Raw genomic sequence first — 15,730 nt, 5'->3', positions numbered from 1 at the left:
ATACATTTATAAAAGACAGCACGTTGATCAGCTGAAGGGAAAGGTACAAGAGCAACAGCAAGCATGCACATAAAATCAAGGCAGTCCTTTAATTGTGCATTTCATTAGTGGTGATGACATAAACTAGTTTAGTCTGTAAGCAGTATTTTCTTTAATGTGTTTCTCCTACTGCAGGCGCAGAGTGCTTTCCTGCAACATTCAGCGCGCCACACGCACTTTCCTTTTCTAAGCAGCCTGGGACAATGGCAGCCACTTCTTTGAATAGGTCTCGCATTTACAAGAGTTTTAACTATTAACATTGTACATGATGATGCCTTTTATTTATGTGTTAATCATCAAAACATATAAGTAAAAGGCATTGTCATCTACAATGCCAATAGCTTAAACTCTTTAAAACGCGAGACCTATTGCATTGCAAATGCTTGTTCTAATCTGTTGATTCTATTCTGTTCTCTGTTTTCCGGGGGCATAGGAAGTGCAGGAATCCTTCCAAGTTCCAAGAGGGCGGTCGTTGTACTCTAAAGCTTTCTACTTACTGAATACTGTGCTCTCTAACACGTTTCCTGCAGTTCATTAATCCCGTCTCTCGTGTTAATCTGCTGAGGTCAAATGGCTCCAGAGAAAGCTTTGGAGGGCGATCAAAAAGCGAAAACACTTCTTTGTCTGTTTAACACGCGTTACTGCCCGGGAGCCTTGAGCCACTCTTGTGTCAATTAATTAAGCTGTGTTCCCGCCCCATCGCCCTGTTTACTGTGAGAAATAGGAATTCATGTGTTTGAGGGAGAAACTCTTTGCATTCCCAGGGCGCGCATCTTGCTGAACGCCTCACCTCTACCGTGCGCGTCTACATCCTGTCCCAGCGATGGGTCCGCTGTTATTAACTGTTATTCTAGCGTCGCTAACTCCGTGCCCGGCAACCAGTGAGAAACTTCCAGATGAACTGATCAGCTCTCTGCAGAACAGCGCGTCCTACCTGGAAAAAGCTTACAAGGACCTCAACCTCGATGGAATAGTGGGGTTCCAGTTCTTGAAAGGTAACTTGAAACTCTATATTCTTGGACTGTAAACGTTTTGGTTTAATACTCATTTTATTCGAGGGCGGAGGGGGGTGCTGGTTCCGGAATTCCCTATATTCTCACATAGCTGGGAGTGATAAATTATACACCTTGGGCGAGTCACAGGGCAATCTGAGTCTGTCAGCCTGAGCAGTGTTCATTCCAAGACAGCTTTATAACGACCTGCTTCAATAAGAATGTTAAATTATGTCGCAGGAGCATCTTAAACATGAGGAGATGAGGGGAAACTGTAGAAATTGTTATTGTTTTTTTGTGATCGTGACAAAAACAAACGTGAGGCTCCATTTCCTGATAAGTGTTGTCAAAGCTGATAGGTCGGGCTTTTTTAAAAGCGGAAGTGCTTCTTCATTGATCGGCCAGTTTGGCATAGGTGAGTAGGTGATTGGCAGAATAAGCCTATGGTTTGGAGAGTGGATGAACGCACGAATGCATGGATGGGGAAACGACTGACGTATTAACGCAAGGACTTTGTGAAGGGCACACAAAGAGTGTGTTAGCTTTGAGAAAGTCCCCAGGCCATGAGTCTGGGGAACACCCGGGTGGACTACGTCTACCCTCTATTTTCACAGCGTGAACGCCATCCACCTTGCCAAGAATTTGGGCCCCACTGAATAATGTGCTGAACTCGTCCCGGTGTAATTTTCAACACTGGACACTTTCAGCAGCGCCTGCCCTTTGACTGCTTTCCATCTGCAACAAGCAACAATGTGCAGCCAGGGATGGGATTTCTTATTTTAGACTCCTGCTGGGCCCAAAGCAAAGGCCGAATTTTAGGGGTCATCAGGCCTCCTCCTGTTGGAATCTCTTGGCTGGGAGCCATCAGGAGCCTCACACCTGATGCAAATGAAGCGGAGGGGAAACATAGGCTCATACCTTGTTAGCACTTCATACATATCTAAGAGAGGCAGCTTTTCACTTTGTTCAGTCCCTTTTTAGGAGATATGCAAGAACTGTAAGAATATCAGATGTGTTGGCCTTTCCCAGTTTTTACACAAAGCCAATTGCATTTATATAGAACTTACTACACTTGAGGGGGCGTTGGAATAATTTCAGTACCACTACTTTTTCTTGTATAGCTCTACTTATCCCAATGCAGGGTGTCGGAGCACCTTACATACACACATGCATATTACATGTTAAATACATTATATTTTTGTATATGAATGTACAGGATGTGTTACATGAAACTGGGGGTTTGCAAGGTGTAGACGTCACATATCATCTTCCAACGCTCACTGTACTATTAACCTCGCAATGCACTCAAACGTACTGATAGACCTGCGCAACATATATGTGAGGGCTTTAGATCTGATGTCACTTCATGTGATGCCACTTCCTGTAAAGTCGAGGCTTTTGATGTCACTTTCTATGATGTCAATTCCTGTGATGCCATGGGTGATGTCATGGCTGTGATGTCGCAAGCCGTGATGTCGAGCGCCGTGAAGTCACGTGCCGAGATGCCATTTGCATAATGCCTCACTAGGTTAGTCCCCCCACTTCCTTTAGAACTTGCGCCTTGTATGTCCCAAATACAGTATGCGTAAAAGGAGAGTAATTCTGGGTGAGAACATAGAAAGAAAGGAACACGAGCTGCACAGAATATCAGGCGTAGGCATCAAGGAGTTTCTACGACCATAACACACAGTTCAACTAATATCGGAGAAGTGAGGGTTATGTCAACATACAAGGCAGCGTGAAACAAACGGATAGGTGGGTCCATGAAGCCACCTGGTTCTAAATGTTCACAATTAACCCTTGTGTGTCATTCCCCATCACAGACTGAGCAGGTGTGGGATTCACAAACTAATAACAAATTCAAGGCATTAATTAATGTGTGTCCAAACCACAAAGACATTCAGAGGGAAGTAAAGACGAAAGGTTGACTATCAGTCGATGGCTTTAATTTCAACGTAAAATGCATAATTGTGTACTTGTTAAGAGTAGCGAAATCGAGAAAATGAATGCCCCCCCTGCAGCTGGATAGGAAATAGCGCACGTTTGAACTCCTTTCGCGAAAAAACACAGGGGTATATTACCAACAACTAGCGATAATTTTTGTCTCTAACTTGTTTAGAGACAAAAATTATCGCCGCACATCGGCGATTTTTATCGCAGATAAACCTTGCTATTAGCAAGGTTTATCGCAAATGCGATAAAAAACGGCCGCAATGCATGAATATCGCTGAAAAGTCAGCGATATTCATGCATTATCGAGCAAATGCTCTTAGCCATGTTATCCACCTCTCATTGGATAACATGGTGAAGAACTGCTCAGGGCAGGTGTTAGCTTTTGGAGATATTCGCGCTTAGCGCGAATATCTCCAAAAGTTGGTAATAGGAGATAGCGATGTTAGCGACTGTTTCCAGTCGCTAACATCTTGGCACGCCCACTTTGCATGTCATTAGTGATAAATATCACTGACATGCAAAGCGGGGCCCAAGATGGTCGCTATCTCCTATTAGCTGTCACTAACTGGTGTTAGCGACAGCTTGGTAATAGGGAGATAATTTTATCTCCGCTTTCTTGGCTTTTAAAGCCAAAAAAGCGGAGATAAACCCCTTGATAATATACCCCACAATTACAAGATCTTTATAAATATCTGACATGATTGCAAAATGCCTCTGGCTTCTTTAGACACGACGCTTGCCCGGTAGATGTGTGTTAGTCATGGGAAGATATTGTTCAACGTGTGGAAATAAATGCTGAGATTCCGGTTAAGATGAAATACAGTCCCAGGACTCCTTGAGTACATAACTTTTATAAAACAGCAAACAAGAGCAAAGCTAAAGATTATTCAGGGATTCGTTGTTGACACTAGGTACGGCTGGGTGACTCAACACAGGAACAGGGAGGTCTGAACCACAGCTGAGCCAACGGTCTGGCTTTGCTCTTAGTGCCCGCCGAGCCTCTGAACATGTTTTTATTTTAATCGTACAACATTCTCTTCAGCGTTTTTTAAAAATGCATTCATCTAAGCTGGATAAGCTTTGTCATTAGTGCATCGCATTATAACCCTGCACTGAGAAGTACCTATTAAAAGTGATAGTTTTTAAACACAAGCCATTCCTGATCTAAGAGGCAAGACAGTTGTTATGTAAACCCTGTATGTTGCCCAGATTATTGTGAAGTCACATTATAGTCTAGAAAATCAAACACTATAGGATTTGTACACCTGGTATTCTGAACTCACATATTTAAAAGTTTTCTTATGCCATAATGAAGAAAAAGGAGTTTTGGTGAAGTAAAATGTTTGCTTAAGATCACACAATTTAAGGAGGTAAGCCCAGATGTATCCATGTTTCATGGTGTCAGTTTGTACAGACCAGCCACTACACAGATATCTTTCTTTCCTTTTTATGTTAACATTTTTTTTAACCTCTTTATTTATTTTTCTGCCGTTTTTATATAGTGCGAACTTCACATTAAGTCTTTGAGTGGGTACCAGTTACATCACACCAGGTCATACTTATTCTTTAAAGGCATTGGGAGATTATGCGATTTGCCCAGAATTACAGGAAGTTGAGCTGACGTGAGACTCAAAGCTGGTTCGGCAGTTCAAAAAACATTAGCTCTTACCTTGACATCATGGGCCATATTATCAAGAACGGCGATAACATTATTGCCGTTTTAGCGGCAGGAAACTGCTGCTAAAGTGGTGATAAGGGGCTTGATATTATGTCCTTGAGAATTCCAATAGAAGCCCAGGTTCAGGTGTGAAGGACATCAAACCTGGGTGTTAGATTTGGGGGTCTCTAGTTGGCACAGGTAGGTACTTGTGACAAAAAATAGGGACCCTTGCCTCTAGTCAGGGTAAGGGGGTACACTCCTAAAATAACCCCTGCTCATCCCTTTGGTAGCTTGGCACGAGCAGACAGGCTTATCTCAGAGGCAGTGTGTGAAGCATTTGTGAACACATACCGTAATCAAATGACAACACTACAGATGGACACCACAAAAGTTGTATATTAAAAACAAGTATCGTTTATATAGATTTAACACAAGACCATAAACGACAAAAATCCACAATACTGTACTTACAATGGTAGAATTAGCTTAGTTCTTTTAAGATGGTAAATGCAACACTCTGAGTTCAATGTACCTTAAGATGCATAACGCAAGACAACGAAAGTGTTGCAAGGACGGTGATGCGTTGAAGATCTGGTGCAAAGAAACAAAGATGGCGCTTTCTTCTTGATGCAACATGCTTCACGGTGATGTGACGGCGTCTGCTGCGACGTTGATCCTCTTATCCGGCGATGCGAGATCCTTCACACGATGCGAGCCGCGACAGGCCCTGTGACACACTTCCCAGTGATGCGGCGGCGTCTGCTGCGACGTCGATCCTCCTTTCCCGAAAACTCCTTTGAAAAAACACACTTACAAGATCTTTATAAATATCTGACATGATTGCAAAATTGCTCTGGCTTTTTTAGACATGACGCTTGCCCGGTAGATGTGTTTCATCATGGGAAGATATTGTTCAACGCGTGGAAATAAATGTAGGGATACTGGTTAAGATGAAATACAGTCCCAGGACTCCTTGAGTGCATAGCTTTCATAAAACAACAACCAAGAGCAAAGCTAAAGATTACTCAGGGTTTCTTTGTTGACACTAGGTATGGCTGGGTGACTCAACAAATTAACAGGGAGATCTGAGCCAGAGCCGAGCCAACGTTCTGGCTTGGCTCTTAGTGACAGAGCCGAGCCTCTGAAAATGTTTCTATTTAAATCATACAACAGACATTATGGAAAATATGATAAATTCTCGTCAACATTTGAAAAAAATTCATTCATTTAGCTGGAGAAGCTTTGACGTTAATGCATTGCATTATAACCCTGCACTGAGCAGTACCTATTAAAAGTGATAGTTTTTAAACACAAGCCATTCCTGATCTAAGAGGCAAGACAGTTGTTATGTAAACCCTGTATGTTGCCCAGATTATTGTGAAGTCACATTATAGTCTAGAAAATCAAACACTATAGGATTTGTACACCTGGTATTCTGAACTCACATAAGTTTTCTTATGCCATAATGAAGAAAAAGGAGTTTTGTTGAAGTAAAATGTTTGCTTAAGATCACACAATTTAAGGAGGTACGCCCAGATTTATCCATGTTTCATGGTGCCAGTTTGTACAGACCAGCCACTAAACGGATATCTTTCTTTCCTTTTTATGTTAATGAATTTTTTTGAACGTCTTTATTTATTTTTCTGCCATTTTTATGTAGGCGAACTTCACATTAAGTCTTTGAGTAGGTACCAGTTACCTTACACCAGGTCATACTCATTCTTTAAAGGCATTGGGAGATTATGCGATTTGCCCAGAATCACAGGAAGTTGAGCTGACGTGAGACTCAAAGCTGGTTTGGCAGTTCAAAAACTATTAGCTCTTACACTGACACCATGTGCCATATTATCAAGAACAGCGATAACATTATTGCTGTTTTAGCAGCAGGAAACTTCCACTAAAGCGACAGTAAGGGGCTTGATAATATGCCCTTGAGAATTCCAATAGAAGCCAAGGTTCGGGTGTGAAGGACATCAAAACTGGGTGTTAGATTTGGGGGTCTCTAGTTGGCACAGGTAGGTACTTGTGAAAAATAGGGACACTTGCCTCTAATCAGGGTAAGGGGGTGCACTCCTGAAATAACCCCTGCTCATCCCCTTGGTAGCTTGGCACGAGCAGACAGGCTTATCTAAAAGGCAGTGTGTAAAGCATTTGTGAACACATACAGTAATCAAGTAACACCACTACAGATGGACACCACACAAGTTGCATATTAAAAATAAGTAGCTTTTATATAGATTTAACACAAGACCATAAACGACAAAAATCCACAATACTGTACCTAAAATGGTAGAATTAGCTTAGTTCTTTTAAGATGCAAGATGCTTCCCTTCGATGCGGTGGCATCTGCTGTGATGTCGATCCTCTTCTCCGACGATGCGAGATTCTTCACACAATGCAAGCCACGACAGGCCCCGAGACACGCTTCCCAGTGATGCGGCGGCATCTGCTGCGACGTCGATCCTCTCCCCTGGCAATGCGAGTTGCTTCCAGAACTATGCGAGCCGCGACAATCCCTGCAACAGTCTTCCCGGTGATGCGGCGGCGTCTGTTGCGACGTTGATCCTCTACTCTGACGATGAGCCACGACAGGCCCGGCGACACGCTTCCCGGGGATGCGAAGGTGTCTGATGCGACATCGATCCTCGTCTCTGGCAATGAGCCACGACAGGCCATGCAACACGCTTCCCAGTGATGCGGCGGCGTCTGTTGCGACATTAATCCTCTCCCCTGGCGATGCGGGGTGCTTCGGTGGCCCTGCGTTGACTCAACAATACTTCTGCGACGTGCTTCCCAGTGATGCGGCGGTGTCTGATGCAACGACGATCCTCTTCTCCGGCGATGCAAGATGCTTCTGGTTGTGATGTGGCAGCGGCAGTTCGGCGACACGCTTCTTGTTCTTGAGTCGCGCTTCCAGCTCCTTGCGACACTCAAATCCTTAGAAAGTCAAAGAACTCTTGGGGAGCTGGTGGGTGAAGTCTGTTGTCCCTGAGACTTCAGCAGGATGCAAACTCTTTTTTCAAGCCCTTGGAGATCCTTACAAGTTGAAATAAAGTACACAACGTTCCTCTCTCCTTTCTTTGGCAGTCAGGCAACCAATGCAGGCCAATCCCCCAAGCAGCGCTCCAGCTTAGGGATAGTCTCTCCTCAGTCTTTCTGGTTCCGCTCCTCAGTAAAGGTTTCTTCTTTCTGTCCAAAGTGATCTAAAGTTCTGGAGTTTGGGTCCCTTCTTTTATACAAAGTTTCTCTTTGTTCTCTGAAGGCAGAGAGGCATTTGCTTAGTCCAAACCAGTTCTGGTTAGTCCATGAGCGCTCTGTTTACATGACTCCTTCTTTCCTTTCACAGTGCAGGGCAGGGACATCAGACACACCACAGAGGGTGGAACCAGCATTTTGGAGGGAAGGCACAGCCTATTCAGGTCCTAGGTGCAACTTCTCTCACCCATCTACATGTAGATCTCTCTATTTATCCCTGTGCTGACTTACCCTGTCTCCTGGAATCCCCCAGCCCTGTCACTCCATCTCCAGATAAGGAATACACAACCTAGTAGAGGCAGGCTTGGGTGGTTAGACAAGAAAATACCTACTTTCTAAAAGTGGTATCTTTAAACACAGAATGTTAAAACCAACTTTACTAAAAGATGTAATTTATCATTCTGAGTTCAGGCATACTAAACTCGAATTTCTACCTAGTTCCCTGAGTCAGTTATGATTATAAGATGTATTTATCAAACTGCCCTTTCTGGCCTGAGGGGAACAGATAACCTTGCAATAGTGAAAAACTAAAATGGCTGTAATTCACTATTAGGATATGCCACACACATCAGGGCTTGTCCTACTTTATACTTACAATGCACCCTGCCCTTGGGCCGACCATAGGGGTGTCTGATATGAAGAAAAGGGAAGGTTTAGGCACTGGCAAGTGGGTGCACTTGCCCAGTCAGCGTGGCAGTACCAGACTGCACACAGTCTCTGCAATGGTAGACCTGAGACACATTTTACTAGGCTACTTCTGTGGGTGGCAAACCAGTGCTGCAAGCCCACCAGCAGCATTTGGATTTACAAGCCCTGGGCACACCCATTGCACTGTACTAGAGTCTGACAAGTGAACCAAATCAGCCAATCATGGAGTCACTAATCCATAAGTCAGTTTACAATAGGGAGAGCATACGCACTTCAGCACTGATCAGCAGCAGTAAAGGGCCCAGAGTCATAAAACCAACAAAAACAGGTCAGACAAAATACAGGAGGAAGGCAAAACGTTCAGGGATGACCCTGCAAAAACGGCCAAGTCCAACACTGGGCTTCTATTGAAATTCTCTAGGGCATAATATCAAGCCCCTTATCGCCGCTTTAGCAGCAGTTTCCTGCCGCTAAAATGTCGATAATGTTAACGCCGTTCTTGAGGCAGACAGAAGCCACATGAAAGCTCAGCTGGTTAGGGGCTCGCGGTTCCATCAGACATCCAACTGAGCCAGACTTCATGTCCAAGCCTGGCTCGAGCTATTAGTGGCCCACCCGCCTATAACACTAGGGTCTTCTTTATGCTCACTTCGTAAAACGTTGACACCTGTGGAAACCACTGTTTACATAGGTATCAGAGATATGCCATTTTTGTTAAAAAATCAACAGGCGGATTTTTCCCCTGATTAATTTATGTGCGCCAACCCAAATCTGGCAAAATGTATTGGCTGAAAAAAAAAGGGGTAACCATCATGTCGTACAGATTTTGGGGAGGTATGCAACAAAGTCTACATGCAATGAATGCTCCATTAACACCAGGAGTCTTGAAATTATCAATATTGTATTTAATACATGAGAATCCCAGGGTGTCGTTATTTCTTGGGAACAATAAATATATCACAGTTATGCAGGCTTCATAATCAAGGTCAATGTGGGTAGAATAGCTCAGCAAGTGGGCCAGTGCTCAGAAGCTGTCATCACATTCTTGCAAAGCACAAAAATAAAAAATTGTTGTTGTGTTGGTGGTAACGCCCCTGCCAAAACTTGTTACTCAAAACGCAGTATGTTTGACCTCAGAGCACCACATCCTGTGTTTTATACAAATAAAAGAAATATATATTTATTACAATTATAAATCTCAGTCACCTCTGCTTACATTTTTGATACTTGACCTTGGCCAAGTTGCATTATATTTTTACGTTGGCCCGTAGTTCTGAAATGTTCATGGCCTCACTACCTGTGTTTAATTGTTTAATTGTTTCATACTATAGAAGTTAACTGTTCGTAAAATACAGTAGTACTTTGCTGCTTCTGAAGAACATTGATAAAATACTCATGAGCACTTTAAGAAGATTTTAACTGTTTTAAAGCTGTCTTTGGTTATCACATTGCGCAGTGGGAAGTCACTTCTCAGCCTAATCTCATTAAGTCGATATTACAGGAACATAATTGGTCCAGAGGAACAAAATTAAAGTTTACAGCACAGTAACATCACAGAGAAAGCAACCAACCTACAGAATAGCTTGCCCTTTTTAGTTAGAGCCTAGATAGCTTATGCGCTGCACTGCAAGGCATGCTGTATTCAGGTATAGACTTGAAGCTCCGACCACTCTCCACCCATATTTTCATTGGCTTGTGTCATTGTCCTTTTTTCATTGGTCAACAGGTTTAGTAGTCCCTCCTTAGTACCGCCTTGATTTATTTTGTAACCTCCCATGAGGACATCCCCTGTTACATGTGTTGTTCCTTGTAGGCGTTAATTACAGCCTAAGAGCACTATTTGCTTAAATGTTTTTCTCCTGTCTGCTGTTGCAGGCAGGACACGCTTTCCTCCATTGCTTTACATTTTTTTTCATAGTACGGCAAACTCATACAATGGCAGCCATGCCTTTGGTTTATTTGCAAAAACAACAGTTGATGGACATTGGTTTATTTGCAGCACCGAACGTGCCACATGTTTTTTATTTTTGTAGTATTTATTAACTTTTTTTAAAAACTGCCCCATTCCACACTTTCACTTTAATGGCGGCCATGCCTGCTTCCTTAGACGAGCCGTGTCTAAGGAAATGGGCATGACAGCCATTAAAGTGAAACTGCGGCATCGGGCACTTTTACAAAAAAAGCATTTGTTTGTCAAGTTGACAAACAATTGTTTCTTTTGTAAAAGGCCCATGTCGCGGTTCCACTTTAATGGTGGCTGTGCCCCATATATGGTTACAATTTGAGGCATAACTTTGTCAACTGGAGTCCTGCATCTCTGAAAGTTGTACCATCACATTGAGAGAAGAGGAAGGAAATTCACTGTACATCCTCCTAACAAAGACTCAGCTTTATGCAACCTTCTCCGGAGTCATCGCGATATTCAGGGGTTGGCTTCATATATCTAGTAATATGTTTATTGTCTCTTAAACCACGTGGATCTCTGCTAGCTGCTGCAACTTAACTCTGTGCCTAATCTGCAGTTTGCATGCTTGAAAGTCAATTGTAATTGTATTTATGTAGCACTTACTACCCCTGACAAGGCATCAAAGCTCTTTACGGAGAGTAGTATGCTACTCTGGAACCCAAAGGGATTATTGGTGGATTAGTATAGGGAAATATAAGTATAGTATTAGTATAGGGATGTACAAGTTAATCTGAGCAGAGGACATTAGAGTCTCTTTGTTGGATTAACTAGAGCATGGGTCTTCAAACTAGGGGGGTGGGGGGGGGCTTTTCCTTTCTCAGGCCTTATAAAAATGTGTAATCATTTGAAGCCTATGAAAAAGCACTCTATAGGCAGCTCTGTTTATGTGAGGCTAAAATTGAGGAGCCTTCATCCACTGAATGGAGATTCATTACAGTGTTACTGTGTCACCTGATTTCAGGCCTTCTCGCCAGTTACTGGCTACTGGGTAATATCCTAGGTGAAGAATGCCATTTGCTACCAGGGTTTCAGGTCCTTGGACACTACTGCAGAGAAAAAAATGATAATCACGACTCCATTGTATTTTTGACTCTCAAGACTTAGCTTGAATGCCTTTTATAGGAAGTGCTGCTAATTTGTGTCCAGTGACTCTGTTCTTTATTCTGTTATGTAACTCTCTTAACTAGTGCCACTTGACCGTAAGGTATTTGGGCACTTGACATGTAACTCATGTATCAACATTTCATTAAATCTTAATAAATAGGCCACCAGAGATGGTGAGCAACTGGGCACTACTCTTTGTGTAGTGATAATGTGTTTGTGTGATGCTTCAGCAAGATGGTGACAACCTGGCAGAGATGGCTGGTTAGTATATATCTGAGCCTGACTTGGTGGCAGTTAAATCTGGGCCAAAGATCTGACATGCATCAAGCCTGCAGCGGCAACAGGTCATGCTCGCTTAAAACAGCGAGAGGGAGCACTTAGGCGCAACAAGAGACAGAAGTTGGCGAGGGCTTCCTCTCTGCTGAGGTAAGCATTTCCATAGACGTCTCTACACCACCCAACCACTTTCGTGCCATTAACTGAATATTTACAAATAAATTCAATGCACAATCAGAATACATTTTACAATTTGAGGCATATCTTTGTCAACTGGAGACCTGTGTCACTAAAAGTTGGACCATCACACTGAGAGAGGAGGAAGGAAATTCACCATACATCCTTCTAACAAAGACTCAAAAACCACAAATGGTATGGTGAATAGCTTTAGGGGATGGATTTCTTCTGCTATCCAGTCAAAATAACCTAGGGGCAAAGGACAAACACATAATTTCTGGATAAGGAGACTCACCCACATCATGTGGCATGCTTCATCAATGGAAACCTCATCCCACCTTGGTAAGAAGGTACTACCAGGGTGGACTCAACCTCTTCTATGAGGGAGTTCTTGAGAAAAGCTAATGCCTGAATAAGACAGGGGTGCAGATGGAGTTATAAATACCTTAGGGTATACCACAGACGTTCTTTTTTATTAGGTAGCACCTTAGGTATAATTTAAAGCATAAATTGCATTTGCGTGGTTCTAGGTACCATAGCCTTATCAACCTTTAGAGTTGCAACATGTTTCTGCCCACTTTTGTGCCTCGTGGATGGTCAGGGACATTTGTCAAGGCTGTGTAGAGATACCAATTCACTCACATTGTGTACAAACACAACCGGTGAGACAGGAATTTCTTCCCTTCATCAATTTTATGAGCCAACCTAGGAGAGAGATTAGATTTGATTACCAGGCTGCATTCGTTCCAGGGATCATGCTCTGTTATAGCAGTGTAACACAAGCACTTCTATCAACCCACATGATAAGGAAGTGGCACTGCAAATAACAGATAAGCATGTGTGCTGGTTGCTTAGTACGAAAATCCATGCAGTCCTTTACATTTATTGTTTACCAATTTCTTTCATGGTCTGGCACCAAGCATCGAGGTTTAGCTCCTCCTGTAGTCACACACTCTTCGCGTAAAAGAAGAATGACAATATTTACATAGTGGTAAGGAACTTAATAATTATGCTATGGGTAGTGCATTGAATAAGCTCAAGGGCAAATCCTGTTGGTTATAAAAATAGCATAATGGTTCCCTCAGCTCTCAGGTGAAATCTCAAGAAAAAGATAATCTTTACTCCTGATAGAGAGGTGTTGCAGCTATTTTTTTCTGTGGCGTTGTAATACACCTCTTTTGGAGGGTGCCCGCCTCCAGATAATTCTAAGGGCCTGATATACCAACCATTTCGTTTTGCGAGTCGCAAATTGAAATTTTTTGTGACTCAGAAAACGGAATGTACTAATGTGTCTCATACATATTTCGTGATTCCCAATGGTGTTGTAAATGACATGTCTCATCAATATTCAGGCAGGTCGCAATTTGCGACCCATTAGGAATGGGTTACAATCACAGGCATGGTGGCCTATTGGGGACAGCAGACCACCATGTCTGTGTTTTCTTTTTACATAAAGTAAACATTTTTCCCAAATGCAGCCCATTTTCCCTAAAGGAAGACTAGATGATTTTAAAAGAAAGAAATGAAAAGTTTTATTTTTCTTTTTTAAAGGTTAGGCTGCTGTACATTGGACCAATGCTTGCTCTCAAAAAATATTTTCACTGCCAAACACAAAGGGTAAGGGGTCCCCTGGGTATCCCTTCACGTTTGCGACTGGCTCACTACCAAGTTAAAATTGGTGGTAATTGCGATTGTTCTGCGACTGCACTTGCGGTCGCAAAACAATCATACATCCCCCTGCGACTCGCTATTAGGAAGGAATGCCCTTGGTATTCCCTTTCCTAATAGTGACTCGTAAATCCTATTTTGCGAGTTGGTAAATCCTATTTTGCGAATCATTAATAGGTTACTCCCTCTATCTATCGCACTCACTCTATCTATCGCACTCACTCTATCTATCGCATCACCACAGCATCACTCGGCACCACCAAAGCATCACTCAGGTGCACCACAACATCACTATGTGCTACCACAGCATCACTGAACGCCACAGCATCACTCATCGCCACCACAACACCACTCAGCGCCACCTCAGCATCAATCTGTGCAACCATTCAACAACAACTGGTTCAAATATATTCTCTCAATGTTTTAACCTTTATTACAAATGTCACAAAAAGATGTTAATATTTCACTTCTGTGCTTGGATTTTCGTCACAATAAAATGCACTGAACATAATCTTCACAAAAGTTATTTACAAAAATGTAAGCTATTGCCGTTATAAATTACAATAACTTTTATTTAAGTATTAATTATTTAAAAAAACTAAAAGCCATTTTTATGTGTAATAGCAATACATCAAAGTCACGTAAATACAACACATATTGCATTACAAATGCTATAGGTGTCACATTTACGAAAGTTATAACTATTGTCATTGTAAATGACAAAGCTATTAATTTCGCTATTTTCAAAACCAACACATAAATAAAAAATGTGTCATTTACAATACCAATAGCTCAAAGTTTCCTAATGCGAGACCTATTGCATTGCAAATGCTTGTTTTGCGTAGTGCCCGGGTTAAACAGATAAATGTCTCGGTTTTAAAATAGTGTTTCGCTCGGTGCGCCGGCTTTACTTCTCACAGGTGCTGAGATGGGTCTCTATTGGGCTCTCTATCTTTGCCCTCACGGCGAATGAAAAAGCTTACTACTGCAGCAGTACAACCCTACACTACTTTTAAAGAGACCCATTAAAGTTCTTTCACAGACTGTCTCTTCATTCCAGAACTGAGGCATTTTCAATGTTATGTACAGCGAAGCCAAAGTTGTTGCTTATTTCTCTTATGCAGCTAACAACCGTTGACAAAACCAATAGTCCAGGCTTGTTCTAGGTGTGATGTTACTCGTTATATTGTTGACAAAGCCAATAGTCCAGGCTTGTTCTAGGTGTGATGTTACTCGTTATATTATTTATCTGGAAGCGGGACGCTATGCTAAGTGCATATTTTTTTTGTTTATATGTTTTAAGCCACATCCTTAGTTACATCGACCACGCCCCTTGAGAGACACCCCACCTCTTTTTTTTTTTTTTTTACTTTTTATTGCATAGGTACCTTATGAACTTACACAGCTTTTTGCCTACAACCCTGGGTCCGGCAGCGGGAGAACATAAAAAATTAAACACGGCTTTGTGGCCAACAACCCAAGGGGCAGGCAGCGTTATATATACCGTAAAATACCATATATCACATATGAATCAAGACAATGATGTACTCAAGTCGAATCAACATAAAACGTTGTGTTTGTTTACAACTGTCAGGAATCCAGGAATCTATACATCGCCTATTCTCCCCCAGCAGAGGTAGTCGCAGAAAATCGCCACTCTAAATTACCTCTCTCCCTCCAGTTATCACTAGCGTCTCCAAATTTCCTTACTGAACATCTCCTTGGACTCCCACTAAGTATAGGTTTGTGACATGTCTACCATCAACCATCATGTGTTGTGTAATGGTGTTAAACTTCTCCATCTGGTTCTGCCGACACTTCGCCCCCTGGCTCAACAGTCCTATTAAGCTGGTATGTTGTATATAAACCCCAGAAATTCTTAGGCCTGCTACGAGGTGGGAGCAGCTCACTAAAATTCTCTGATTGTGTGCAGCAGTAGAGCATATCATGCGACCACTGTGTAACGTTAGGAACTGGGCCTCTCATCCAACA

At 42.4% G+C, this 15,730-nt stretch overlaps 1 protein-coding gene across 1 annotated transcript in view; it reads left to right on the top strand.

The window, feature by feature from the left end:
* The first annotated feature begins 719 nt into the window (after positions 1-719).
* Positions 720-15,730, top strand: part of LOC144785417 (UPF0764 protein C16orf89 homolog) — a 714,167-nt gene continuing 699,156 nt past the window's right edge. Inside the window, exon 1 of the mRNA XM_078664336.1 lies at positions 720-1,034. Within this exon, the coding sequence (XP_078520462.1) occupies positions 863-1,034 (172 nt within the window). The 5' untranslated portion in view covers positions 720-862. The remainder of the gene's footprint in view (positions 1,035-15,730) is intronic.

The sequence above is a fragment of the Lissotriton helveticus genome, chromosome 10 (genome assembly GCF_964261635.1).
Source record: "Lissotriton helveticus chromosome 10, aLisHel1.1, whole genome shotgun sequence".
Classification (NCBI taxonomy): domain Eukaryota; kingdom Metazoa; phylum Chordata; class Amphibia; order Caudata; family Salamandridae; genus Lissotriton; species Lissotriton helveticus.
The sequence above is the reverse complement of the archived record's forward strand: the minus strand, read 5'-3'. Positions and strand labels throughout refer to the sequence as shown.